The 26,399-nt window shown below is 41.9% G+C and overlaps 1 protein-coding gene across 7 annotated transcripts in view; it reads left to right on the top strand.

Annotated features, from left to right (window-relative positions):
* Nucleotides 1–24,000, top strand: part of ACOT11 (acyl-CoA thioesterase 11) — a 161,281-nt gene extending 137,281 nt beyond the window's left edge. For all 7 annotated transcript variants that reach the window (XM_081946730.1, XM_081946726.1, XM_081946728.1 and 4 more), the window contains 8 exons: nucleotides 2,835–2,979; nucleotides 5,629–5,684; nucleotides 15,771–15,837; nucleotides 16,716–16,799; nucleotides 20,199–20,332; nucleotides 21,264–21,395; nucleotides 21,991–22,117; nucleotides 22,847–24,000. In XM_081946730.1, the coding sequence (XP_081802856.1) occupies nucleotides 2,835–2,979; nucleotides 5,629–5,684; nucleotides 15,771–15,837; nucleotides 16,716–16,799; nucleotides 20,199–20,332; nucleotides 21,264–21,395; nucleotides 21,991–22,117; nucleotides 22,847–23,002 (901 nt within the window). In that variant the 3' untranslated portion in view covers nucleotides 23,003–24,000. The remainder of the gene's footprint in view (nucleotides 1–2,834; nucleotides 2,980–5,628; nucleotides 5,685–15,770; nucleotides 15,838–16,715; nucleotides 16,800–20,198; nucleotides 20,333–21,263; nucleotides 21,396–21,990; nucleotides 22,118–22,846) is intronic.
* Nucleotides 24,001–26,399: the final 2,399 nt, after the last annotated feature.

Genomic DNA, 26,399 nt, shown 5'->3' with positions numbered 1-26,399 from the left:
CGGCTGCGTTCTGGACTAGCTGCAGTCTTCGTGCGCGTCCCAAGGGAAGCCCCATGTAGAGAGCATTACAGTAGTCCAGGCGAGACGTCACCAGTGCATGAGTGACCGTGCGTAGGGCATCCCGGTCCAGAAGGGGGCGCAATTGGCGCACCAGGCGAACCTGGTGGAACGCCCCCCTAGCCACGGCTGCCACATGGTCGTCCATTGACAGCCAGGAATCAAGGAGGACGCCCAAATTGCGCGCCCATTCCACAGTGGGCAGTTGTTCGCCCCCTATGGCCAGCGTTGGAGTCAGCTGACTGAACCGAGGTGCCGGTAGCCACAGCCACTCAGTCTTGGAGGGGTTGAGTTTAAGTCTGTTGTCCCCCATCCAGACCCCGACGGCTTCCAAACACCGGGACATCACTTCGACAGCCTCGCTGGGGTGATTTGGGGTTGAAACGTACAGCTGAGTATCATCAGCGTACAGATGGTATTCAACCCCAAAACCACGGATGATCTCTCCCAGCGGCTTCACATATGTGTTGAACAGGAGGGGCGAGAGGACCGACCCCTGTGGCACCCCACAAATGAGTGACCTCAGGGTCGACCTCTGCCCCCCTGTCAACACACATTGCGACCGGTCGGAGAGGTAGGAGCCGAACCACCGTAAAACGGTGCCTCCGGCTCCCATCCCCTCCAGCCGGCGCAATAGGATACCATGGTCGATGGTATCAAAAACCGCTGAGAGGTCTAATAGGACCAGGATAGAGGAACAACCTCTATCTCTGGCCCTCCAGAGATCATCAACCAGCGCGACCAAGGCTGTCTCTGTGCTGTGCCCCGGTCGGAAGCCGGACTGGCGTGGGTCTAGATATTCGGATTCGTCAAGGTGTCGTGGAAATTGCTGTGCCACCACATTCTCAACAACCTTCGCTAAAAAGGGAAGGTTGGAGACTGGACGATAATTAGCCAGCTCCATTGGGTCCAGTGAAGGCTTCTTGAGCAAGGGCCTCACCATCGCCTCTTTCAAGGCAGTTGGTAGGAAGCCCTCACCCAATGAGGTGTTCACCAGGCCCAGAAGCCAGGCTCGTGTCACCTCCCAGGATGCCAGTACCAGCCAGGAGGGACACGGGTCCATTGAACATGTGGTGGGTCGCAGCCGTCCACGCAACCTGTCCAAATCCTCGGGGGCAACAGAGTCAAACTCCTCCCAGAATGGTCTCACAAGACTCACTGATGACGGCTCGTCCGGCCCACTGGAGGGGGCCCATCCGCTCCGGATCTGAGCGACTTTGTCCTGCAGATATTCCCCAAACTCCTCTGCTCTACCCTGCAAGGGTGCCCCCCGCGTCCCCTGTGACAGGAGAGAGCGGGTCACCCTAAACAGGGCAGCAGGGCAGTTATCCGCGGACGCAATAAGAGTGGCACAATGTCTACGTTTGGCCGCTCTCAATGCCACAAGGTAGGTCCGTAAATAGGCTCTTACCTGTGTTCGATCAGACTCGGAGCGTGAGGATCTCCACCTGCTCTCTAGACGTCTCCTATGGCGCTTCATCACCCTTAGCTCCTCGGTATACCAAGGAGCTCGGGTGGATCGCTGCCGCAGGAGAGGTCGCAAAGGCGCAACCCGGTCCAAGGCCCCAGCCACCGCCGTATTCCAGGCGGCCACTAGGTCCTCCGACCGAGCGCGGGTCAGGGCTACAGGTAGTGGCCCAAGTTCCGTCTGGAACCTATCCGGTTCCATCAGGTGCTTGGGGCGGTACCAGCTTGGAGAGGCTGGCTCCGCCTCCTCGCGGTGGGGGGTAGCGGAAGGGAAGTCGAGCCGGAGACATGAGTGATCTGACCATGACAGGGGAGTAATGACTAAGTCCCCTATTCCCAGATCACTCGTCCACTGTTCAGATACAAAAATAAGGTCCAGTGTGTGACCGCCCTCGTGTGTGGGGCCCTGAATTAATTGGGTCAGGCCCATGGCTGTCATGGAAGCCATGAACTCCCGAGCCACCTCAGATGCTGCTCCCGTCGACGGCAGGTTGAAGTCCCCCATGACCAAAAGCCTGGGGATCTCAACCGCCGTCTCTGAGATCAGCTCGAGGAGCTCGGGCAGGGCCGCTGATGTATAGCGAGGAGCCAAGTATACAATCAGCAGGCCCAACTGCCTCCCTGGGCCCCATTTCACACCTAGGGATTCACAACCGGGTATCTGAGGAACAGTGAACTCTCTCGGTTCCAGACCATCCCGTATAACTACCGCCACCCCACCACCCTTACCCAGGGCCCAAGGCTGATGGAATGCACGGAAACCCGGTGGGCACATTTCCACGAGGGGTAAACCACCCTCGTGGCCCAACCAGGTCTCCGTTATCCCTGCAAGGTCCAGCTCCCCCTCCGAGATCAACTCGCTAATGAGGGGGGCCTTGTTGGTTACGGACCTTGCATTGCAAAGCATCAGCCGCAGGCCCTGGCTCTGTAGTTCCTGACCACCTAGGCTGCGGGGGTTGGTACAAACGACCGGGCGTAGCCAACAGCCACGGTCTCCCAACCGACCTTGTGAACATTATAGTTTGCCAATGACTGGAAAGCCACAAGCCATTATTTCATGAATGGATAACTTCTAAAATTTGCCAATATCATTAAAATAAATAGAAAGGTAGATCTAAGCACATTGAAGATACAATAACACATCGTGTCTTCTTTAGAGAATGTTTTGAAATTAATTCAAAGAAATAGTTAATCAAAAAGGGCTAGAATTCATTCCAAAGGGTCATAATATTGTACAAAGTGTGATCTCAGCTGATTTTGTGCATTTATTTACTTCTTTGCTCATTTGAAAATGATGTTCTTAATTACAGCATGGAGGTTGGGGTGTGTGTCGAGGCCTATCGACATGATATGGAAGACAGCCAAAGACATATAAATAGCGCTTTCATGATTTTTGTGGTCTTGAATAAAGATAATCAGCCACGTACACTTCCAGTGCTGAAGCCAGAACCAGGGGTAAGAAAATGAAAATGATGTTGCACGGCTTTGAAGTTATGCATGCCCAGAATGGTGTATGACTGAAGGATGTTTGCAGTGCAAATCCAGTTTCCAGTTTGGGAACCGCCTTAAAAAACACGATTCAATTGTAGGAATGCACAATTGAAAGCTCACACTCTATCCCAGAGGTGTCAAACCGCAGGCTGGATCTGGCCCACAGGGTGCTTAAGATGTGGCCCGCGGGCCCATCCTGGAAACAGCGAAGGACCGGCCTGTGGTGCTTTGCCAGCTTGGCAGGGCCACCTGCAGGCCTCCTGGGCTCTGTTTTCACTGGCAGAGGGCTGCAAGAGGCTATTGCGGCCTAAAACAGAGCCTCAATGAGTGTCATCGAGCTGGCTATGCCCCCTGGCCACCCACCCACCCTCCGAGGTCAAACATAACCCTGATGTGGCCCTCAATGAAATCAAGTTTGACACTCCTGCTCTACCCCCAGGTTTTGGTGTAAGAATTCTCTTAAAATAAAAGTTTCCATTGAACTGTGACTTTTGATATGATAGTAAGGAAAACTATTCAATACAGTTAGTCTTCAACTTACAACAGTTCATTTAGTGACTGTTCAAAGTTACAACGACACTGAAAAACTATTTTTCACACTTCTGACTCTTTTAGCATTCCCATGATCAATCCAGATGTGTGGCAGCTGTCCCATATTTATGATGGTTGCAGTATCCTGGGGTCATGTGATCACCATTTGCAACTTTCTGACGAGCCCAGTCAATGGGGAAGTCAGTTTCATTTAACGACCGTGTCATTGACTTAACAACTGCAGTGATTCACTTAACAACTGTGGCAAGAAAGGTTGTAAAATGGGGCAAGACTCAACTCAATGTCTCACTTAGCAACAGAAATGTTGGGCTCAATGGTGGTCGTAAGTCTAGATCTACCTGTATATATGAAGTAATTAACTATAATTATTTTTGGCCCACTTATTTTGGTTCTGCTTGGTGAAAGGTAGTGCTTGCCATGGCACTTGAAGACTAAGAGTAGCTCTAAGGAGATTCAAGTATGGTACTATTAAGCTAAAGTTTCAGTTACCAATAGTAGACATAGAATCCTAGGTCTTATCATATTTCTAGCTTTAGATTTAAAACATGCTGTTGTTTCAGTCTGTTAGTCCTAAATGTGGTTGGCTGGTACTTTGGCTCACTCAGTGTGCAAATCCAGGCAGCTGAGTTAATTCAGGAACTCATAGCTAAATTAAGCTGAATCAGTATGCTATCCAAGCACAGCCTATGTGTCATTGGATTTCCTTTGTTTTTCCTTTGTTATTATTTTGCTTTGAACAAAAGTCAATATAAGGGTAGAGTTGATGCTGCAAGCGGCACATAGTGAGATGAATCTAACCAAACCAATGAGGAAAACATAGCAATTCTGTTTGTATCTCACCACAATAAGTGCCCCATGTAGAAGCAACCTTGATTAGCTTGTAGGAGGTTTTTTTTTTGGGGGGGGGTGTTATGGCTGTGTTTTTTTCCCTTGGAGTCTTCTGTACTTGTCATCCTTCAATAGTTGTCTTTCCCCAAGGCAAAGATGCTTCTAGTCTGCCTTCAGTAGGATGGCTGTATTTGCTGTGTTCACTTGGGAGCAGTGTTGCAAGGAATTTGCAAAATTGGGAAGACCAATTGGGAAGAATTTACTCAAAAAATACACAAACCGACTGAAAGGGACCAATAGAAGAGAATAACGGTAGCTTAGGGTTGAACTGTGGGGTCCTTGGTGCTCTCTGAGTTGGTGGTAATGGAATGTCTGCAAAAAAGCCACCAAGCTCAGAGAGCACCAAGGACCCCACAGATTGAAAGGAAAATAAGATAAAGGTAAAAGTTCCCCTCGCACATATGTGCTAGTCGTTCCTGACTCTAGGGGGCAGTGCTCATCTCCGTTTCAAAGCCGAAGAGCCAGCGCTGTTCGAAGACCTCTCCGTGGTCATGTAGCTGGCATGACCAAATGCTGAAGGTGCACGGAACGCTGTTACCTTCCCACCAAAGGTGGTCCCTATTTTTCTACTTGCATTTTTTACATGTTTTCGAACTGCTAGGTTGGCAGAAGCTGGGACAAGTAATGGGAGCTCACTCCGTTATGTGGCGCTAGGAATTCAAACCACCAAACTGCCAACCTTTCTGATCGAGGAGCTCAGCGTCTTAGTCACTGAGCCACTGCATCCCACCAAAAGGGAAATTTTAAAAGAGGGAACCACGGAGACTGAATACGAACCTTCTCCCTTTAACGTTTGATTGCAGATCCCGCCAATATTTGCTGAATTGTGTTCTTAGTAAAACAGTGCCAATCACAGGGAGTGACTTATAAGAGCCATCCACAAAGCCCCTCTAGATTCTCTCACCTGACTACTGCTGTGGTTTTGAATGGACAAGAACGTAGCGAGGCTTTAATTAAGCAAAAGAGTCAAGTGAAGAGGGCATACTGTGCAGAGATCCAGCTTCCTTGCAAAACCCATAATGCTGGGAAAGGTGAAAGAGAAGTAAAGGAAGCAGAGAGAAAACCAGCAGCAAGCTGGACGGACTTGATTACAGAGGCAAAGTGTTCCCCATCGGGAGACCTGAAGAGGAAGCGTGCATAATGTAATCCGTTCATTTTATTTCCCTTTAACAGGATGGAGAAAGACGGTTTAAAGAAGCTAGCGCCAGGCAAAAAATTAGACTAGACAGGTTGGTAAAACGTTTTCTTACTCTTTCAGCACTCTTTTCCTCCCCTACAGCTCTACGCCTATTAAGTGAAAGGGAGAGTGTAGAATTTTAATTACTGCACGTATGGTTTTTTTTCCCCCTGTTGCACATTCGTAGGATAGAATTATGTGCATATTTAGGAGGATGAAATGGTTTATGTGTAACTAAATCTTCCTATCTATAGACTTCATACCCAGACTTGCGGGTCAGTTAAACCCCCCCCCCCCCCAGCCGCACTCACCAACCCACAGGGAAGTGGAGGCTGAGTGTTAGAGCTGTGCACACTTTGCAAATGATTTCCAGGAAGTGCTTGAGACCTAGTTCAAACACAGGACTTGGCTGCTTTTCATTACAGGAAATAGGAAATCTGCCCCCCCCCCCCAGACATCGGCCAAGCTTGTCAAAAAGGGGTTGCTGCTTTTAAGGGTCATCTGAATGGATTCTTTAAAACAAGGGCAAGGTTTATTTTTTACAGGTTTGCCCATATCCCTGAAAAGAATTAGGGGGCTGCTTTAATGAGTAGCAGCCTGGCTTTCTGAGCATCCCACAGGAGACAGAGAGATTTTTGTGTTTTTGCTTCTCTGCTTAGACTTCAACTTAGTGGACTTTGGATGCATTAGCTGGAATTTGCAATTGTTGCTTCCAAAAATTTTTATTTATTTATTTCATCAAGCATGAATTAGATAACCAATATATGTATAAACATGATTATGAATATATGAATTAGATACAAATACAAGGGAATATTAGGACAGGGACGGTAGGCACGTTGGGGCGCTTATGCACCAGATACCGTATTTTTCAGAGTATAAGACACACCTTTTTCCCTCAAAAAAGAGGCTGAAAATCTGGATGCGTCTTATATACTGAACATGGCATTTTTTGCCTCCCGAAACCCCACCCCCTTCACCAAAATGGCTGTGCGTTGCCTTTAGGAGGTTTTCAGAGTGCTCCTGGGGGCTGGCGAGGGCAGAAATGAGTGAAAAATAGGCTGTTTCCCCCCCCCAGCCCCCAGGAGCACTCTATAAGCTTCCTAAAGACTATGCGTGCCCCTTTTTTTGACAAAAAACAGGCCCTTTTTGTGAAAAACGGGCCATTTTGGGGAGATCTGCAGAGTGCAAAAACTTTTTTTAAAATTTGCCTCTTCAAAATCTTGGTACGTCTTATACTCCGAAAAATATGTTATGTCCAGTTAGTTTTTGCTTTATTGTATGTATTTGTATTATTTCTTCTGTGCATGCAATGGGGCTCTGTCTTCTGCACTTACATTGGTATTCTTAGCATCGTGCTGTTTCCACTTGTTAGTGAGTTGGTTTCTGTGCTGCTACTGTGGCTTCAGGGGTTTGAATGGTGAGCAGAAAAAGCAACTGTTAGATTCAGCATACCACTTCTCACTCAATAATCTGTTCAATTGAGGATTTGCTATGGTTTTTCTCCCTACTTCCTTGGAAGGGGTCAGTCTGTTGACCATCTCAAAGCATGCTTCAGATTTCGTGCTGTTGCAACTTTTTTGTGAACACAGTTTGCGTGCTTGCCAATACGTTTTTATAAGGAATAAGGTCCATGTTTTCTTTAAACTGTCATGTAAACATATTTATATGTAAAACACCCGAGAAGCTACATTGAACACTGGGCCATGGTGATGCAGTGGTTACAATGCACTACTGCAAGTTTCTTCTGCTGATTAGAATTAATACAGTGCAGGAGGCTGAAGCCGTCATTAAAAAGCATCCCTCCCTCCTAGAGGACGAACACAGCGAAGGTAGTGAAAAGAATAGCAAGGTACAAGACAAGAAGGAAGGGGGGGCTGTGGCTCCCTCTGGGGACAGGGAGGAAGGAGCAATATCAAAAAGGCTCAGGTCGCAAAAATAAAAGTATTTGAAATAATAGTAATTGTTGATATTCTAGAAAGTGACAAAAGAAAAATGATTGAACACATGGTTGACAATATAGAATAAGACTCTGTTTTCTGCTTATCTTTTACATTTTGTTTTTAAGATTGTAAAAACTGTGAGATTTGGATGGATTTCTATCACTAGTGTGGGAGCTGCCAAAATTTTCTATATATCCCCTTACCTTTTCCCATAAATGTTTAAAAACCAATAATTTTTTTTTAAAAAAAGAAGAGAAAAGCAGGAAGAGAATTGCAGGCAAAGAAAGATTTCAGTATATATGTGTATTGGATTTTCTCTAACCCATATTATTCTGATAGCAAAAGGCAGGAAGCTAAAGAAGCCTGAAAAACACAGATGATCAGCGTTGTCCTCCTCTTGGCTTATCTCTGTGTTTTAGATTTTTATTCTGCTGCAACATAAAACGGATTCCTCTTCCTAAGCTCTTTATTTCTGCCTGCTTCCAGTTCTGCTTTATGGTTACCTCCCAGCCCCCTCCCATTTGCCTCTTGTTATATCACAGAGCTCTCATGTATTTATAGCCTTACCGTTTGTTATCTCTCATATGTTATCTCTCATTTATCTGGGAACATGGATGGAGACAGCCTGCGTTATCCTAGAGGCCACTGTTCTCGAGACATTAATACCTGATTAGCGCATCTTCATGGGATCAGTGAGAAAAGGCAGGCTAGGAAGAGCTGGAGAACATATACAGTACACAGGGAGAACATAAGAGGCACCACTATATTAAATAGGATGCTCTAACTTAAGGGTTCACAGCATTCTTCAGCTTGAGAATTCTCTCTCTTTTGACATCGCTCTGGTTTAATCGTTTGTCTCTGTCACTCGCCAGCTTGTGAATTCCAGGTATATTCAGCCTATCGGGAAACTGCTGCAGGCTGAACCGTAAAAATAATCTGAAGAATCCTTTATCTTAATTGTTTGCCTGAATATCCGGAGTGTCTAGATAAGGAAGGAGGCTGTTAATATTTCACTAAGACTGAAATATGTATTTGTTAGGAGGAGTCAGAGGTCGAGATAGGTGTCATTTAAATGAAGGAAATCAGAGGATCTGTTGTCTTTGGGGTTTGCTAAGGATCTACAGATGGAATCATGAGATAATGTCATGGGCATTCACATGACATTTATTTATTGCTTATGGAGGTAAATTCTGCTTTTCTTCAGGAATATAAATGGTCAGACATAGCAGTGGTGAAATTCCTTTTTTTTTTACTACCGGTTCTGTGGGCGTGGCTTGGTGGGCGTGGCAGGGGAAGGGTACTGCAAAATTCCCATTCCCTCCCCACTCCTGGGGGAAGGATATTGCAAAATCTCCATTCCCACCCCACTCTGGTGCCAGCTAGAGGTGGTATTTGCCAGTTCTCCGAATTACTCAAAATTTCCACTACCGGTTCTCCAGAACCTGCTGAATTTCACCCCTGATATATAGCCTTACCTCCTCGCCTTTTCTTACACAACAAAACAAATCCATGTAATATGTTGGACTGCGAAAGGGTGACTGGCCCAAAGTCACTCAGTGGGCTTCCATGATGGAAGCTGACCTAGAACCTGGGGTCTCCTAAGTTCATTGTCTTCACTGTGACATCACAGTCTTGGGGGCACTGGCCAACTCAATGGCTAGTCCCCAAAACCCATTTAACAGAGGTAAACCACCATACTCTAAAGCAGGGTTTCTCAACCATGGCAACTTTCATGTACGTGAACTTCAGTTCCCAAAAGTGATTCCCCTGATAAAATAAATCACCATAAGAAGCCTTAAGAAGTATTCGGTAAATGGACTTAGATATATGATCTTTCTGAAGGCTCTCCTAGTCTTTGTCCTGTAGCCCAGGGGTCCCCAATCCCCAATCCATGAAGTGGCACTGGGCCGCAGCATGCCAGAAACTGGGCCACGCAAACAAGCAAAGCCCTATCCGCAGGATCCAGGCAGCATGCGAAACCTTGCCCCATCCAGTCTGTGGTCCCTGGTGCCCAAAAGGTGGGGGGCTGCTGCTGTAGCCACTATGTGGGGGTGAAGACAATAGTGCTTTAAAGTTGAAAGCCCTTGGGAGAGACACAGGGTGTGTTTTGCTGTATGTGTGATAGTGTATTAGGTCCCGAACTGTGTCATCCATACCTGTAGCTGCTATGAGCCACGCACATACTATACAGTATAGAGGCATATGTTCTATAACAGTGATGACTAACCTTTTCTGGACTGATTGCCCAAAGTGCGTGCGCGCCTGAACCCCAAAATGCAATGAGGGTGCGGCCCTGCGCATGTGCACTGCCCTGTGGGCATGTGCGCACAGCCCCCTCATGCCCCTCGCACATCCGTACATGGCCCCCTGCATGCAACCCCCCCATGCATGCGCGGCAGAGATCCAAAGACCAGATGGCTGATGGGAGGCACACACGCATGCGTGGCAGAGCTGAACTGGGGCAACAGCTTGCGTGCCCACAGAGGGCGCTGCATGCCACCTGTGGCACGCATGCCATAGGTTTGCCAACACGGTTCTATAACTTTGAGGTCTTGTTATCTTTAAATAATGCTTTCTCTATTGGAACAGAAAGGAGATATAATTATTTCTTAAAGAACCAGTATCCTTGGAGAGATGCATGCAATTTGCACACACCCCTCAATCTCTCTTTTTGTTCAGGTTGCCCGTGAGCTTTGTCCTGTCTCTTCCCCTCTTCTTCAGATCTTTAGTTTAAAAAGTGTCTAGTTGTTGTGCTTGGCAAAGTTGAACTTGGTTGTTTACCATTGCTCTTTTTGAAGGTGATAGATACCTATTATCTGCCAGATCTCTCCTTATCCACATTTCTTTATCTAAGACCCTGAGAATGAGAGATTGTAAAGGCTCGATAGTTGAGCAGTTCATAGGAACCTATTGTGACTGTGCAACTTCATGTTCCTGGAGTCCAAGGTTTTTGCTGGGTTCTTGGACTGAGTCATATAGCAGGCAGCCTGCTTCCTTTTGCTTCTGATTCCCAAAATGGACTCTTATTAACGTTTGCATGGAGTAAATGTTTTCTAGGAGTAACCCCAAATGAAGGCTTTTATTTATCTGAAAGGAAAAGGAAACATTTCACCCAGATCTGTAAATGTTGGAGAGGGGGGAGTTGCCGTAGATTGGCTGAGAATTTGGAGGAGGGTATTAGGAAGATTAAGGGACGCGGTGGCTCAGCAGCTAAGATGCTGAGCTTGTCGATCAGAAAGGCTGGCAGTTTGGCGGTTCGAATCCCTAGCGCTGCATAACGGAGTGAGCTCCCATTACTTGTCCCAGCTTCTGCTAACCTAGCTGTTCGAAAGCATGTAAAAATGCAAGTAGAAAAATAGGAACCACCTTTGGTGGGAAGGTAACAGCGTTCTGTGCACCTTTGGCGTTTAGTCATTGCCGGTCACATGACCACAGAGACGTCTTTGGGCAGTGCTGGCTCTTCGACTTTGAAACAGAGATGAGCACTGCCCCCTAGAGTCAGGAACGATTAGCACATATGTGCAAGGGGAAACTTTACCTTTATCTTTACTTTAGGAAGAAGATGAAGATTGTGAGGTGCAGTCAGTGGCTAAAAGAAAGACAGGAGCTGCTGTCTTTGCAATTTAGCTTTTGCATTTCTTTTGCCATCCTCCACGCATAGAAAGTGTGAGTTTCCAGGTGAGAACCTACCTTTGGGGTAGAATTACTGTAGTAAAGATTGTAGTAAACCAGGATCCTCAAACGTTTGGTAGGACAAATATACCTGCGGAAAGGGTACTGAACAGGACTTCTCAGCATCTAGAAGTGGGACTGGTTACAGAGTAAGTGTCCTTTTGTTTGCAGTCCAATACAGGTAGTCCTTGATTTACAACAGTTTGTTTAGTGGCCGCTCAAAGTTACAACAGCACTGAAAAAAGTGACTTACGACCACCACTTTTCACATTTTTTGTAGCATCCCCATGATCATGTGATCAAAATTCAGATGCTCGACAATAGGTTCTTATTTATGACTGTTGCTGTATCCCTAGGTCATGTGATCATCTTTTGCAACCTTCTGACATGCAAAGTCCTTGGGAAAGGTAGATTCACTTAACATCCATGCTACTAACTTAGCAACTGCAGTGGTTTGCTTAACAAATGGGTCAAGAAAATTTGTAAAATGGGGCAAAACTCACTTAACAAATGTTTCATTGAACAACAGAAATTCAGTTGGTTCAATTGTAAGTCATACATCAACGGCTACCTGTATAAATGGATTTATCTATTGGTTCTGCAAATAAAAAGAAAACACAACTTGATGTGCTAAAGATCTCTTATCAGTTTGCCACTGCACCTTCCCAAACTCACATGAAGTAGAAACTGGTGTAAATAGATCCATTTGCAGCATAGAAGCACCCTGTGTATTCTTAACTGAGAATAAGAGTAACTAAATTCTAGGTGAGTTTCTATAAAGAAAGCATTCATATGTTTATGCTTGCTGAGCCTAGATTTCCAGTTTCTCTCCCTGAATATGCCTGTACTTACCTGTACGTATGCATTTCTCTATAAGATAATACTTTGTGCACATCATGTATTCAGAAGGGACAGCCATAAATTCTACAAATAGATGCCTTGTTTTATTTAATTAGCTATTTGTTTTACTTTATTAGTTTAATTAGTTTACTAATTCAACTTTTTCTCCTGGCCTCACATTTGTTTGGCACCTGGCCTCTCATGTATTTGCATACATCTATGAGCACAGTTGCTCAGAAGGCTGGAAAATCTCCAGGATTGCTTTCCCAATGGACAAAGTTGGGTATCTTTAAACTGGTCTCAGCTTTCTTTGGAAACCAGAATATAAACCGCAAGGTTGCTTTTTGGGCAGGATTCTACAGTGATGTATTTTGAGTGCCAAAATATGTAATAGACGGGAGAGATGACAAGACCTAAAATCCCTTGTGCAAGTGTGGATCTTTTGCTAATTCATGAGAAAAGGCAATAGAATGCATGGCAATAGACTAGAGTAAGACTAAACCAGAGTAACTCTTGGCTCTACCAAGGTCTCTGCCTATATCTAACTGCCTTGAAGAATCTACCAAAACGTTATAGACCACATGCATTCCACCACAGTGAAGGAGTATATTTAATTAGACAACACACTATTTCCCTTCAGCATTGAAGCTCTGAGTTAAGAGTTAAAAGTGGGTCTCTTTTTATCATGTGAAATTTTAACTTGTCCCCTGTGTGTGTGTATGTGTGTGTGTGTGTCGATATATTTGTATTTGTTTTCCGAGTCGGTCTTGACTCCTGTAAACTACCTAGACAAGTCCTTCAGTTTTCTTGGCAAAGTTTTCAAAAGTGGTTTGCATTTGCCTCTTTGCTATGGCTGAGAGAAAGTGACTGGCCCAAAGTCAGAGGTGGTATTCTGACCAGGTTCTGACCAGTTCTGATAGCGGAAATTTTGAGTAGTTTGGAGAAGCAGTAAATACCACTTCTGACTGGCTCCACCCCCATCTATTCTCTGCCTCTCCAGTCCCAGCTGATCGGGGAGGAAATGGGGATTTTGTAGTAACCTTCCCCTTGAGTGGGGAGGGAATGCAGATTTTACAGTATCCTTCCCCTGCCACACCCACCAAGCCATGCTACACCCACAACGCCACGCCCATAGAACCGGTAGTAAAAACATTTGAATCCCACCACTGCCCAAGGTCACCTTTGTTCCTAAGGTGAAACTAGAACTCATGGTCTCCCAGTTTCTAGCTTGGTTTCTTTAACTACTATACCAGTGTGGCTTGCTTAACTTGCCTTATGTTCCCTAAAGTAAAGATGTTGTTTCCTTTTTTTTAATTTTCAAATCAAACACAACACAAAGAATCCTCCTTCTTTACATACTGTAGAAAGTGTATCAGTTGGTTACAAAAGACTTTCGTGCATCTCTTCCACAGTCATCAACCATAATTCATATTAACTCAAATATTTTAACTCAGATATATTTATACATATTACCATCATCATACCTCCATTTTCATTTGACTATAATTGTTTAAACGTCCTTCATCATAAAATATACCAAGATTTAAAACATAACCACATACTGGCATTTCATTTGCTATTTCTAATATCCTCCAATAACACTAAATCCTTATGGCCTATTCTGGCTAAACATTCATAATATTTAGTAACAAAAATTTCTAATCCTCCTTTCCAAATCACTGTTTACAATTTACATCCAATTTCCTTATGTTGTACACATACATACATACATACATACATACATACATACATACATACATACATACATACATATATATACGTTGTTATCATTATCCCTCCTTTATTTGACTGTATCCTTTATCATAACATTTCCCCCCTAATAATCAAAACTTAATTAAATTTAACTTAGTTCTTTTTTATTAACCTTTATATATGACCAAATGGGTACCATTCAATATTCATATCCAATTATTACTTATCATAGCAATACATATGCATACATTATTATCATTATCAATTATTTATTTAACTATATCTATTGTCACTAAATTTCACTAAGTTTAATTAGTTTTAGATTATACACTTTCAGTTATCAACCTGTATCTTTCCAGTAGCAAAACAATCTCATGTCTTCTGCCATTTGTGGTATCAATCCTCTAATCATCTCCTTAATCAAATTTGCATGGACTCCTCTTTGCAGCTCATTGCTTATTAAGTCTCTCATATAATTTTGATACCCTTCTTCTGTTTCCTTGATCAGCTTATCTTTAATTATCCGTGGTGTTATCAATGATGTTACTGATAACATTTCTCTCTTTAAATCTATAAATTCTTTTGTTTTTTCTTCTTCTTTGTCTTGCCATCTGGGGTAGAGTTCCCATCCATCTAACTCCCCTTTCCGTATTCCACTCTTTCCATTTCCAGACACAAATCATTCACCATCGATGTCAAAAGATTTGATTTCTTCGTGATCATTTTTCTCTTTGGTGTTTAGGACTCTAACCTCCACTGTTTCCACTTGATAAACATCCCCAACTTCTTCATTATATTTTGCTGTTAAATACTCTAGGTTTTCTCACTTCTTTTCCATTGTCTCAGATGTATTTAATAATTTCTGAATTTCAAACATTATTTGCAAACTTAGTTTCTTTCTGCTGTTGAAATTGTGCCATTGTCTCCAGCTGACAAACACTGCTGCTCTGGCTTGGAAGGTTTTTACAAGATTAAGCATAAATTCACAATAAGATCTTATTTTCACTTTTCTCTGGTTAAAGATATACTTCAAAGGAACATCTGTATGCTTTTCTTCTTATCACTCTCTATAAACAAACAGTGAGACTTTGAAGTGCCAAGCCAGAATAATTGGTGAGGATAGTAAAAGTGTTTTGTTTCCAATACACAAACCTCCAGCCTCTGAGTAGCAGTGTTGTCTTTCCCTCTGTTGTTACAATTTTCTTCCTTTTTGTACCTTTTTTATATTCCAAGGTACAAAAAAGGAGTCAAGTTCTGGAATGAAATAGAGAAGAATAAGGGAAAAACACACGCAGTAATGAAGAAGGAGAATTTTAGTCCATAGGTTGCAAATAATAATAATAAAAAAAGATAGAAGAAGAAAACTTAACCCATTCGTTTTAAAAGGCTTGCATAAATTCCATCCATGAAAATAGCATTTAAAAAGTAAGATAACACACTGTCCAAAACCATTCAAAGCTTAATTCCACCGCTTATTTCTTCTGTTCTCAACTTTAAATTAACTTTAAGTTTTTTGTAGGCAGTCTCTTTTAAAACAGTAAAAAATCCTCACCAGCTGAAAACACTTTATCTTTCCGTTTCCTTCTGTTTCAGAGCTGTCCCAACTTCATCAGCCTAGGGGCTGTGCTTTTGTTGCCAGCTAGAAGAACTTCTCCTGGATCAATCAGGGACTTTGTGGTGTCCCTGAGATCAGCAGGACATATTCTTCCCGTTCACTGTCTCTATGGGACAGTTTAGGTCCATTTGGACCACCCAGTGGCAAAAGTGTCAGCGGTGATCTCAGAGCATTGAGATTGCACGTCATCTCATCGCGACGTTGGCTCCTCTCCAAAGATGACGTTTCTTACATATTCTTTTGGGGAAAGTGATATTCAAAGCATGTTTGTTATTTTCCATGTGTGAGAGAAACTGTTTTCAATACAATTTATCATACTCATGTTAGATTAATATGTTACATTTGCTTTCTGCAGAAAATATGTTGTTTCCTGCAAATATAATGAAGTACCTTTATCTGTGCCTTGGGACGAGAGTAACAAGGTAAGCTTCCATCTGCCTCTCTGACCTGCCAATTGATTCTGTTTACTTTGTTTCTAAAAGTTTTAGACTCGGGGATTCCCTTCCATTCCTTTCAAACACTGCAGCCCTCCAAACATATCTTCTTCTCCCTTTGTAGCCTCAACTTCAAATTCTTATGGGTATTTTGCTGCTTAGCCTCTTTTGTATGCAGCAGCTGATGGGACTTGGAGCTGACAGGATGACATCTTCAAAACACTCTTTAAACAGCATGTTTTTAGGGTGGGGGGATCTCAAGATAAGTCTTGCACTGTTCTTGACAAAATTTCCAAGTCCAGCAGTATGAGCTCCGTAGAACATCTGGCATAAAGGCCCTAGAATTTTTATTTATCAACCAAGATAGAGCGTCTTATCTGCTATCTCGGAAATGGCACTATACAGTATCCAGAATACAAAATGACTGGAGCATCTCTTCAGGCATAACTTCGTTCATACATCTGAAAAACCAAACATTCAGTAGTAAAGAGTTTACTTATTTCCCACTGGTTTATCATTGCAGAGATCATTTTAGTTTTACACCCTGGTTTTAGAAATTTAGAACACTGACAAGTTCCACTGATGTCTTCTGGGATTTTTAGAACTGCAAAAATCCCCACTAACCTCAGGCTGCAACTGTTCCAAAAAATGCAGTCATATCTTACTTCTATAGCCCTTGACAGGTATTTAGTGCTTTCATTAAGCTGCACAGTTAAGCCCATGGTCCACTGATTTCATACAGGTCAAAGCACTGATGAGGGGAAGACATCGGAAAAGGTGATAGCATTGCTCAATATATTGGGGGAAAAAATCCAGAAGAAGACTCAACATTCATTGTCCTTTTTTTAAATATATACCCAATCCAGGTTTATCTGAGTTATAACAACGTTATTGCACTGAAGACTTTGGTAGCTAAAGCCAACTGGGTACTTGCATCTGAAAGAGACAAGGTAACTAACTCATCTTCAAGCAGCTCTGTTCAGCCCGAGTGGCACAATTTATGATCAAGTCTTCAAGTTCTCAGAGCCTCTCCAAGTAGCAATTCCCCTGTACAGAATATCATCATGGATCACTTTTCCCCAACTGGGTGTCTTCCAGGTGTCTTGAAATTACACCCAACTGAATTCTCCATTTTGGTTGTATGGTTAGTCTTTGACTTACAACACTTCATTTAGTGACTGTTCAAAGTTAGAATGGCACTGAAAAAGGTGACTTGTGTTTGTTTTTCACGCTTACAACCAATGTAGCATTGCCATGGCCATGCGATCAGAATTTAGACACTTGGCAACTGACTCATATTTATGACGGTTGCAATGTCCTGGGGTCATGTGATCACCTTTTGCAACCTTCTGACAAGCAGAGTCAGTGAGGAAGTCAAATTCATTTAGCAACCATGTAATTAAGTTCACATTTGTAGTGATTTACTTAACAACTATTACAAGAAAGGTTGTAAAATGTGGCAAAACTCACATAGCAAATGCCTTGCAACAGAAAGGCATTTGGGCACAGGTGTGACTGTAAGTCTAGGACTCTCTGGAGAGATCAGGCTGAGGAACATTGTCCATCTTTAAGAAAAGGCAGTCTGATCCCTCTAGATCAGGGATCCCCAACTTCTGGGCTGTGGCCCACTATCAGACTGTTTGAAATTGTGCCATGCGAGTAGCCATTCAGTGTGCAGGCGCACACGCACTCAGCTTAATTTGCACAAGCAGTGCGCCAGCTCGTGCAAGTCGAGCTGCATGCATGTGCGCCACCCAGCCACTCATGCGGCCCAATTTTGAATAGGCCATGGATCGTACACTCCAGTTCCCTTCTCCCCCTCCAGCCAGGCTGCCAAGCCACAAAGGTTGGGGACCGCTGCTCTAGATTGTTTGAACCACCATTTCCACCCACTCTCGCTATGGACTGTATTGGTTAGAACTGATTGGAATTAAAAGCAAAACATCTACACAGCAGTGGATTCCTTGATTCTTTCTCATCCTAGTTGACAATTGCCCAGACCACTGTTGGAGATAATGACTTCTAAAAATTTTGATTGCTAAATTGAGTGAACTGATACACTGTGATCTTTATTTAGTTTAAAGTAGTAGAGTGTTAACATTATTGATTCTCCTGGGTAACCTTATGAAACATTCTAGTATTGTAGTTTTTCTGTGTTTTGTTTTCATATTTCAGGCCGATTTTTTAAATTATCTCCCACTTTGTAGACTGGCAATTGGCTTTGCTTTAATATCTCCCAATAACCAACCAAAACGTAGGATTATTTTCATCAGTAAAATAATCATCTTTCCCTTTCATTGTTGGGGTTACCACTTCATGTAGCTAATGCTTGGGGACTGTTTTAATGGCAGAAGAGGAGCTAGAAGATCTTTATATATTTTTAGTTAAACTGCTTTGACCACTCCTTTGACATTGTTCCCCATCTTTGTTGTATAACACTTCTCTGCCAAGTGGCAGATGGGTGGATCCCACTTCAGTACAGCTATATCGAAAAGTCCTCAAATGAACTTTCCTTTCCAAAGAGACAAGCACATCTTTGTCTCTAAAAGGTCCGGAGTGATCCTTGCATGTGTAAAATGCAGCAGGGTATTTTATAGCCAGTCTTCTTTCCATTATTACAAAATCAAATTCATGTTGAGTAGAAGTGGTGTCCTTAACAATAGAAATAAATAAATAATAATAGAAATAAATATTTATAAATCATTAATTTTTAATAAGGTGGAGAAAAATCGGCTACACATTTCTAGCAGTAGCCGCTAACTTTTCCACTTCAGGGCTGGGTTTAGGCCATGATACAATTCACTGTGTCTGTATATTCTGATTTAAATAGTGATAGAGAAAAAAGGACAAGTGATGGTGGATGGAGGTGATATTATGGAAGTGCCCTGATAGCAACTGTTTGGACAGTAGTGCTTTAATGCTGACTGTTCAAAGTACGGTGGGACCTCGGGTCACAACCACAATTTGTTTCACAACCTTGGTTGCAACCCGATTTAGTCATGACCTGAATCTAACTTTCCCATTGAATTGTATGTAAATACGATCAATCCATTCCAGACCCCTAAGAACTATATATAACTTTTTTTAAAAAAAAAAAGATTTTTAAACACAAATATAGTTAATTATGCCATAGAACTCACAGTGTAATAGTAAAATGTAAAATCCTTTAATAGCACTGATAGCTCCTCCTGCCTTCCTCTCGGCCGTCTTAGGAGCCCGGCTCTCCTACAACCTGGGCGGGACGGCTTGGCCTGGGCTGGCTGGCTGGCTTCTCCAGCGCTCCTCCTGCCTTCCTCTCTGCAAGGAAGCCCAGGCGAGAAGAAGCAGCCCAACATATGCCCTCCTTCCATGCTCCAAAGCCAAGCGCCAGGGCCTTTCTGTCGAAAGAAAGGGAGCTGCTGCTCTCTGCAGCTCCCAGAGGACGGGAGGCAGGGGGAGATCCTGGCTTCCAAGCTGCCAGAATTCCCAACTGCAGAGCTTGCTTGGCTCTGTCCCCAACCCTCACCATGTGCGCAAAGCAAGAGTAACAAAAAAGCTGTGATCGAGGCTTCTGCAACATCACATGAGTCTCTCAGGGAGGTAGGAGAGGGAGAGAGAGGCTGCCCTGGCTGGGGAGAAAGTTGATCTTACAAAACAAGTTAGAAGCCAGCGAGAACAAGATTAAAGGTATGGAATGGCAAACAAGTTTGTTCAGCAGATCAGGACTTTCTTGGTGGCGCGGAAGGAGAAATCAGCTGCAGCCGCGTTTGATCGCCACCCGAGTATGTGTTCATGACCAGGGGAAATTTTTGGTCAGAACCCAATTTGGTTGTGGTCTGAGCCATTCATGACCCGAGGTCCCACTGTAGTTCTTTAAGGCTGTGATGTAGTGACGTAGTGGTTACAATGCAGTATTGCAGGATAATTCTGCCCATAGCAGGAGTTCGATCCTGACCAGCTCAAGGTTTGACTCAGCCCGCCAGCCAGCCTTCTGAGATTGGTAAAATGAGGATTCAGTTTGTTGGGGACAATATGCTGACACTGTAAATTGTTTAGAGAGGCTGTAAAGCACTGTGAAGCAGTGACTAAGTCTCCAAACGCTATTGCTATTAAATAATCATCATGGCATTATATAGCTGTTGAGGATATTTTAATGTTTCTCAAATGTTCTTCCTCTGATGAATCTTATCCTGGTGAGATGAATTCCTTAGAGGGGACATTATTTGAGAAATAATGCTGGTCCTCATTGAATTCAGATAATGCTTTTGTTTTGTCACTTATTTTATCCATTTCATGGATAATAAAAAGAATGCATGTTTTCACACTCATGATAAACTCTGTGGTAACATGTTGAACTTGATATTTTTAAGTTTAAGATGTACATTCTGGAAGAGGACAAGTTTCTCTCTGTCCGAATTGAGATGACCATCCTCTGTAATGTACAGCAAGCTTTTTTGTTGCTGTCCGATCTACGGAACAGACACGAGTGGGATAGACATTGTTCGTAAGTACTTCGAAAGATCTCTCTTTCTTTTTGTTAATTGGAGATTGTGACTTCATTTTTTTTAATTTTGGAAATTTCTGCACAGAGGCATAGCAGTAACGATTAGCAGCAAAAATCTTGAGTTTTTCATAATCCCAGATATTACTTATCCATCTGATCTGTCATATTACCTATTTCCGTAGCTTTTTATGACTATAACTTTGTTGTTTGTAGCTCCTGATTTATGTTGATTGCTTTTATTTAGTATCCTGTTATGATTTATGTTGATTGTTTATTTAATATCCTACGAATGTCACTGAATGCCGTAGCTTATGATTTATGATGATTATATTTTATGATTATGGTAATAATTTATCCCTTGTTGCTTTTATGTACACTGAGAGCTTATGCACCAGAGACAAATTCCTCGTGTCTATCCAATCACACTTGGCCAAAAAGAATTCCACAGTAGTTCTATTCATTTTTTTGCATTTGGCAGAATCCTAAAACAGGTCACATCAAATTGACTTTATTCATACAACACACTAAATTAAGCCAATTACAAAACTACTGTTTCCATCTATACAACTTGTCAAGTTTGTTTAGCTGAAATATTGGTTTATTGTGAGTGGGCCTGTTGTGTGAACACATTTAATTAATTTCTGGTTTATGTTTTATGCCAGCCCCAAAATGGGATAATTCAGTATGCAGATCTAAGTTGATGATTATTGTACCAGTAATTCTAAAACAGAAATGGGCAACTTTCTCCCCCTTTTGGGTGAGACTTTTTGTCTTTAGAAGGCAAGAATAAAAATTATTGCTTTCTCCCTGGTTGATGGTTACAGCTTAATTAACATCTATATTTTTCAACCTTCAAAGGAATAAAAAGTAGAAATGTTGTAGCTGGAGTTAATATGTACGTTTGTATTTCATGTCTGCATTCTTTTTGCAGGAGCTGTGAACTTGTCCAGCAAGTTGACAAAGATGACATGATTTATCATGTAGTTAGTCATACTGAGAGTGAGGAAAAGAAGCCTCTGGACTTTGTTGTCCTGGTATCACAAAGAAAACCTTGCAGCCCTGGGTATGTCATTTAGGCATGCCTCAAAAGTCCTGTTTTCATGGCATTCTTTTAAATGAATTTGGACTAAAGCTTTCAGAATTTGCAAATGGGTATTGTTCCAAATTCATCTGGGGACACTAGATTGGGAAGATTGGAGTAATCTTTGGCTTCAATATTGTATACATCAAAGTCTATTGATCAGCTCCAGGCTGATTTAATTTTTTAAAAATCAATGGAGAATCAGTTTGATTCATGGACACTGCAGTTTGAATGGTTCCTTTCATTTTTAGGAATAGGAAAACAAAGACGGCCGCTCATGGGCAAAATTCCATCCAAATTTGATTCTGCTCAAATATTGTCAAATCAAATTGAATCAATATTTGATTCAATTCTGAGATTCAGTTGAATTATCATGTATTCTCCAAATCAAAGTTTTGTGCCCGCATATCTATAGAGGTTATGCTAGTTCTAAGCTGAAATTTTAATATCTGCTGGAACCCACCCCCCTTTTTTTTTAAAAGTGAAAGGGTTCCAGAGTACTTGATAAGTGGAATAAGGATGCATTGATTGTCCTTGCTTGTTCTGATCACATTTTCTTTTCTTCTTTTCCTTCCAGAGATCCCTATGTTTTAGCATTCAGATCAGTCACATTGCCAACCCAACCTATAAGGCCACAGTATACCCGAGGGGAGACTTTATGTTCCGGCTTCTGTTTTTGGCAGGAAACAGCTGAACTTACCAAGGTGAGCATTTGCCTTAGAAGCAGACAACAGTAGCATCCTGAAATTGTTCATACTTGCAAAAGAGTTCCCTTTCACACTCCCACTGGGTCCAAGTCTGGCTTTCTACAGTGTCAAATTCACACCAACTACAGTTACTGCTAGCCTCCAAACTATTGTCTGGAAATCATAACTTTTTTATTATTTATAGCTTGGTTGTAACGTATATAGATCCTGAAATGTTGGCGAGGAGTGGATGGAGGCTTTGAGCCAACAAATCTCTGAACTCATGTCTCAGCCGTGGATCGCAAATTGTGTAAGGATTTCAGTTCAATTCCCTAGCATATTCTTCACGGAGTGAACTCCCTTAAATAATGAACTACTTGGGGATTTCCTTTCTATTCATGAATTTTACCTCTTTTTATTTTTATTCTTCTGTTACCCAGTATAGGATTGATGGACATTATAGTCCTCCCGTCTTTGTTTTAATAAGGAAAATATCTGTTCAGATTCCATGACACTTTCTGAGCACTCTTAATGGGATGAATTCTTAATGTGGGCACTGTTAGGATCTATTGTTTTTAAAAGTAATTTGCATGGTACTAGTTAATGTTTTTCTCTGTAAACTATGTAGAAAGTATATAATGTTGATAAATCAGCCTTTGTTTGTATGGCTCTATGTCATTGCAAGTTATGCATAAGCAACATGCAGCTTGTCCAAAGAATTGGCTGATAAACTTCGTTTGTTTCTAGGTGTCATACTATCATCAGGCCACATCAGGCCTGCTCTCCTATATCACAACGAATGTAGCTGGCCTGTCTTCAAGTTTCTATCGCACATTTCAAGACTGTGACCAATTCCTTCAGAAGAACAAAGACAAAGTCCCCGTTGCACTTCTGAATCTTTAGCTGCACAATCCTTCCTCCGTCTTTTTAAAAAACTGTCCCATGATGAACTTCGTTGTAAATACTATCAGAAATTACTCCATTGGGTATGTGAAGAACAGAGGAGAATTAAAAGCAGACCTGTTCAGATGAATCAATTTATATGGCCAGTCTTAGGAGGAGAAAACCCATTTATGGTGGCTTCTGAGCTGAATTAGAATTTTCTATCCAGGCCAAGTAATCTTTAGTAATCAGGGTACAAATGAGCAAAATAGGAAGAGTCTTCCAGGATTTTGCAAGTCTTTATTTGCCTCCGCATTGGCTTCTGTTGAAGTCCTATATTTATGATGGTCAGAAAAATCTGAAGAAGAATAGAACTTCAAACTTGATATTTTTTGGTGAGGGTCTTCTGTCACCATTTTTGCCTTGTTCAGGATTATTAGGAATTAAAGCACAGATTGCAATTTTGTATTAAATTCAGCTTAAGCAAGCTGTAAAAGTGAAATGTATTTTAAAGTGCCTTTTAATCAAGGGAATAAGATTTGAAAGAATGAAAAGTCATAGAAAGAATTTTTTAATAGGAGAATCTGCAACATAGCACTGGAGATGGTGGTGGGTTCTCGTATGGTGAAATATGCATGAAATTACAAAGCACATTGTACAAACACAGCAAATTATCAAAATGTCACATGTAAACAAAAAAAAATTAAACATTCTTCGTACATAGTTTCTCCTGAATGTTAGGAAATTACTGGTATGTTTTATGAAGATTTGATTCTTTTGTCACCAAGGAATTATTCCTGTATGAAAATGTCTTTCGGATTTATCTTTGGTATTTTGGAAGAAATTTTCTTCTTTGATAAGAGAATACCTCATTATCTATTTCGGTAGAAGGCTCTTTTTCCCTAAGATTTTGCACAAACTTTGTCATGCCAAGTGTCCCAAGCTTTTTTAATGGCTTCTACTGCTGCGGAAGGTTATTGAAATCAATGACAATAAAAGTTATGTGAAAGGAAAAAGAATCTTGTGTCTCCTATTTTTGTTCTGGAAAATGTAGCAAGTATTCATATGTTCCCTTTCTTAGTATAAATCAGTGTTTTTCAACCTTGGGAACATTAAGATGTGTGGACTTCAACTCTTAGAATTTTCCAGCCAATTTTAAGATGCATGGATTTCAATTCCCAGAATTCTCCAGCCAGCATTTAAAGTTCCCAGATTAAGAAACACTGGAATAAATACAGATTAATCAGAAAGGGACAATGGACCTTGACTTTCTAGCCTGTCAAAGTCCAACAACCTCTCAAGGGTGTAAGTTATATTCATGTACGTATTCTTTGATTCTGGTCCCATTAACAGTGGTACATCAATAAAGGTTGCTAATAATTTTGATAAGGACATACCTATTACTAGAATACATTCCAATGGAAAATCTATTGGGCTGGATCTATGATGTTCATATAACCTATTGATTTAGCTCTAGTATTAAACGAGGTTACCATGTAGGTTGTTTTTACTTAGTATTAAGGCTCAACATCATGTGCAAATCCCACTACTATGGTTTGCTGAATTACTGTTTGGTGTTATTTGTGAACAAAAGCCAGAACGAATGAGTATTAAGAGTGTCAACATTTCTTCTGCTATGCTATGTATTCCATGTATCAAGTTTTTATCTTCAGAGTTTCAAAGAAACAGATTGACAGATTAAAGACTCAGTCTGAAAGCGTAAATTGGTAGATAAAAACTACTGAAGACTACATTCAGGTTAAGTTGTAATAAGTATCAATCAAGAGATAAAAACCAACAATTACTGTCCATATAAGTCGGAAGCTAAATGGCTAAACCTACTCCTAATTTTCTTTCTTTATATAATTAATTCTAAGTCAGCCAACAACAGAGAAAGGAATTTAAGGCGGGGCTGTCAAACTCCCAGCCGATGGGGCCCGATGTGTCACTTGCCGGCCATGCCCACACCCAGTTTAGCGAAGGAGGAGAACGTCCCAATGCATCACGTGATGCTGCCGTGACAACGTGAGTTTGACACCCATGATTGAAGCTAGCCTAATCTTACAAAGTGAATGCATGTAAAGGAATGAAAGTTTAATTTTAAAAGAAAGGACTTAAATGTATGTAAGAAGTATAAAATTGTAACATATAGGTGGCTGGGAGCATGTATGAAAGTAGGAATCTACCAGGGGTGGGTTCCTGCCAGTTCTAACCTCTTCTATAGAAGAGGTTCCACAAATCTACAGTGCCGTTTAGAACCGGTTCCAGCTCCCTCCCCCCGCCTGTCTGCACAACATCAAGATGAAGAGCGAGAGGAGGAATTCTGGGAGTTGAAGTCCACAAGTCTTAAAGCTGTCAAGTTTGAACACCCCTGGGTTTTTTTTTCTAAAGGGTTAGGGGTGCAAGGGTCTTGTAACTTGACAGCTTTAAGACTTGCACACTTCAGTGCCAGAGTTCCTGAGCCAACATGACTGGAGGAGGAATTCTGGGAGTTGAAGTCCACAAGTCTTAAAGCTATCTTGTAACTTGACAGCTTTAAGACTTGCGTGCTTCAAATGCCAGAGTTTCTGAGCCAATATTTTGGTTGCTAAGCAAGAACGTTGTTAAGTGAGTTTCACCACATTTTACAAGTTGACCACTCCCACCCGGTCACATGGCTGGCAAGCCACTCCCACCTGGTCACATGGCTGGCAAGCCACTCCCACAAAGCAGGCCACACCTACAGAAGAGGTTCTAAAAAATTTTGAAACCCACCACTGGAATCACAGATTGGCGAAAGTTGTGTTTTGCTGCACAGAGAACATAATGGGAGACTTAAGGATGAATGTTGGAAAAATGCAACATTCTGAATTAACATGATCTAGGAACATCATTCTGTTAGGTGGAATGAAAGGGAACTTGTTGAGAAGAATCTTCAGTTATTTAGAGATTGACGAATGTGAATAGTGACTATTTGAATTCCCGTTTCTAAAACATGGCTTAAGCCTAGCTACATTCTTTTCATGTATATACCTGAAGGAGGAATCTCCTTCATAGGTTCTTATAACCGGATAGTTCCAGGAATCCAGGGTAGTTCTGTGAGAAGAAGTGAGTATGAAAGAAAAAAAGTGAAAGAAACTAAAATGGAAATAGAAGCAGTGCATGAAAAAGTACTGCCAGATAAATTAATCCTCCAAGATAATTAATGCAAAGTGGATGTAAAGAAAGAAGATATGGAAGCATTTTGAAATACAGTGAGAAGAATCATTGCAGACAACCACAGGGAAGTGTGGAGTTACTCTAATGGGAAGTATGAAAAAAATACACTTGGTGTGATGAAGGTGTTAAAAAGAGGTGTTACATTCATGCTTCTATGTGCTTCAAAGCACCTCTTAGAGATAGTGTTTTACAATCCTACACCGTGAGGTTGGGTTTGTGG

This window comes from Natrix helvetica (assembly GCF_964273705.1).
Source record: "Natrix helvetica genome assembly, chromosome: 3".
In the NCBI taxonomy this organism is placed as follows: domain Eukaryota; kingdom Metazoa; phylum Chordata; class Lepidosauria; order Squamata; family Natricidae; genus Natrix; species Natrix helvetica.
The sequence above is the reverse complement of the archived record's forward strand: the minus strand, read 5'-3'. Positions and strand labels throughout refer to the sequence as shown.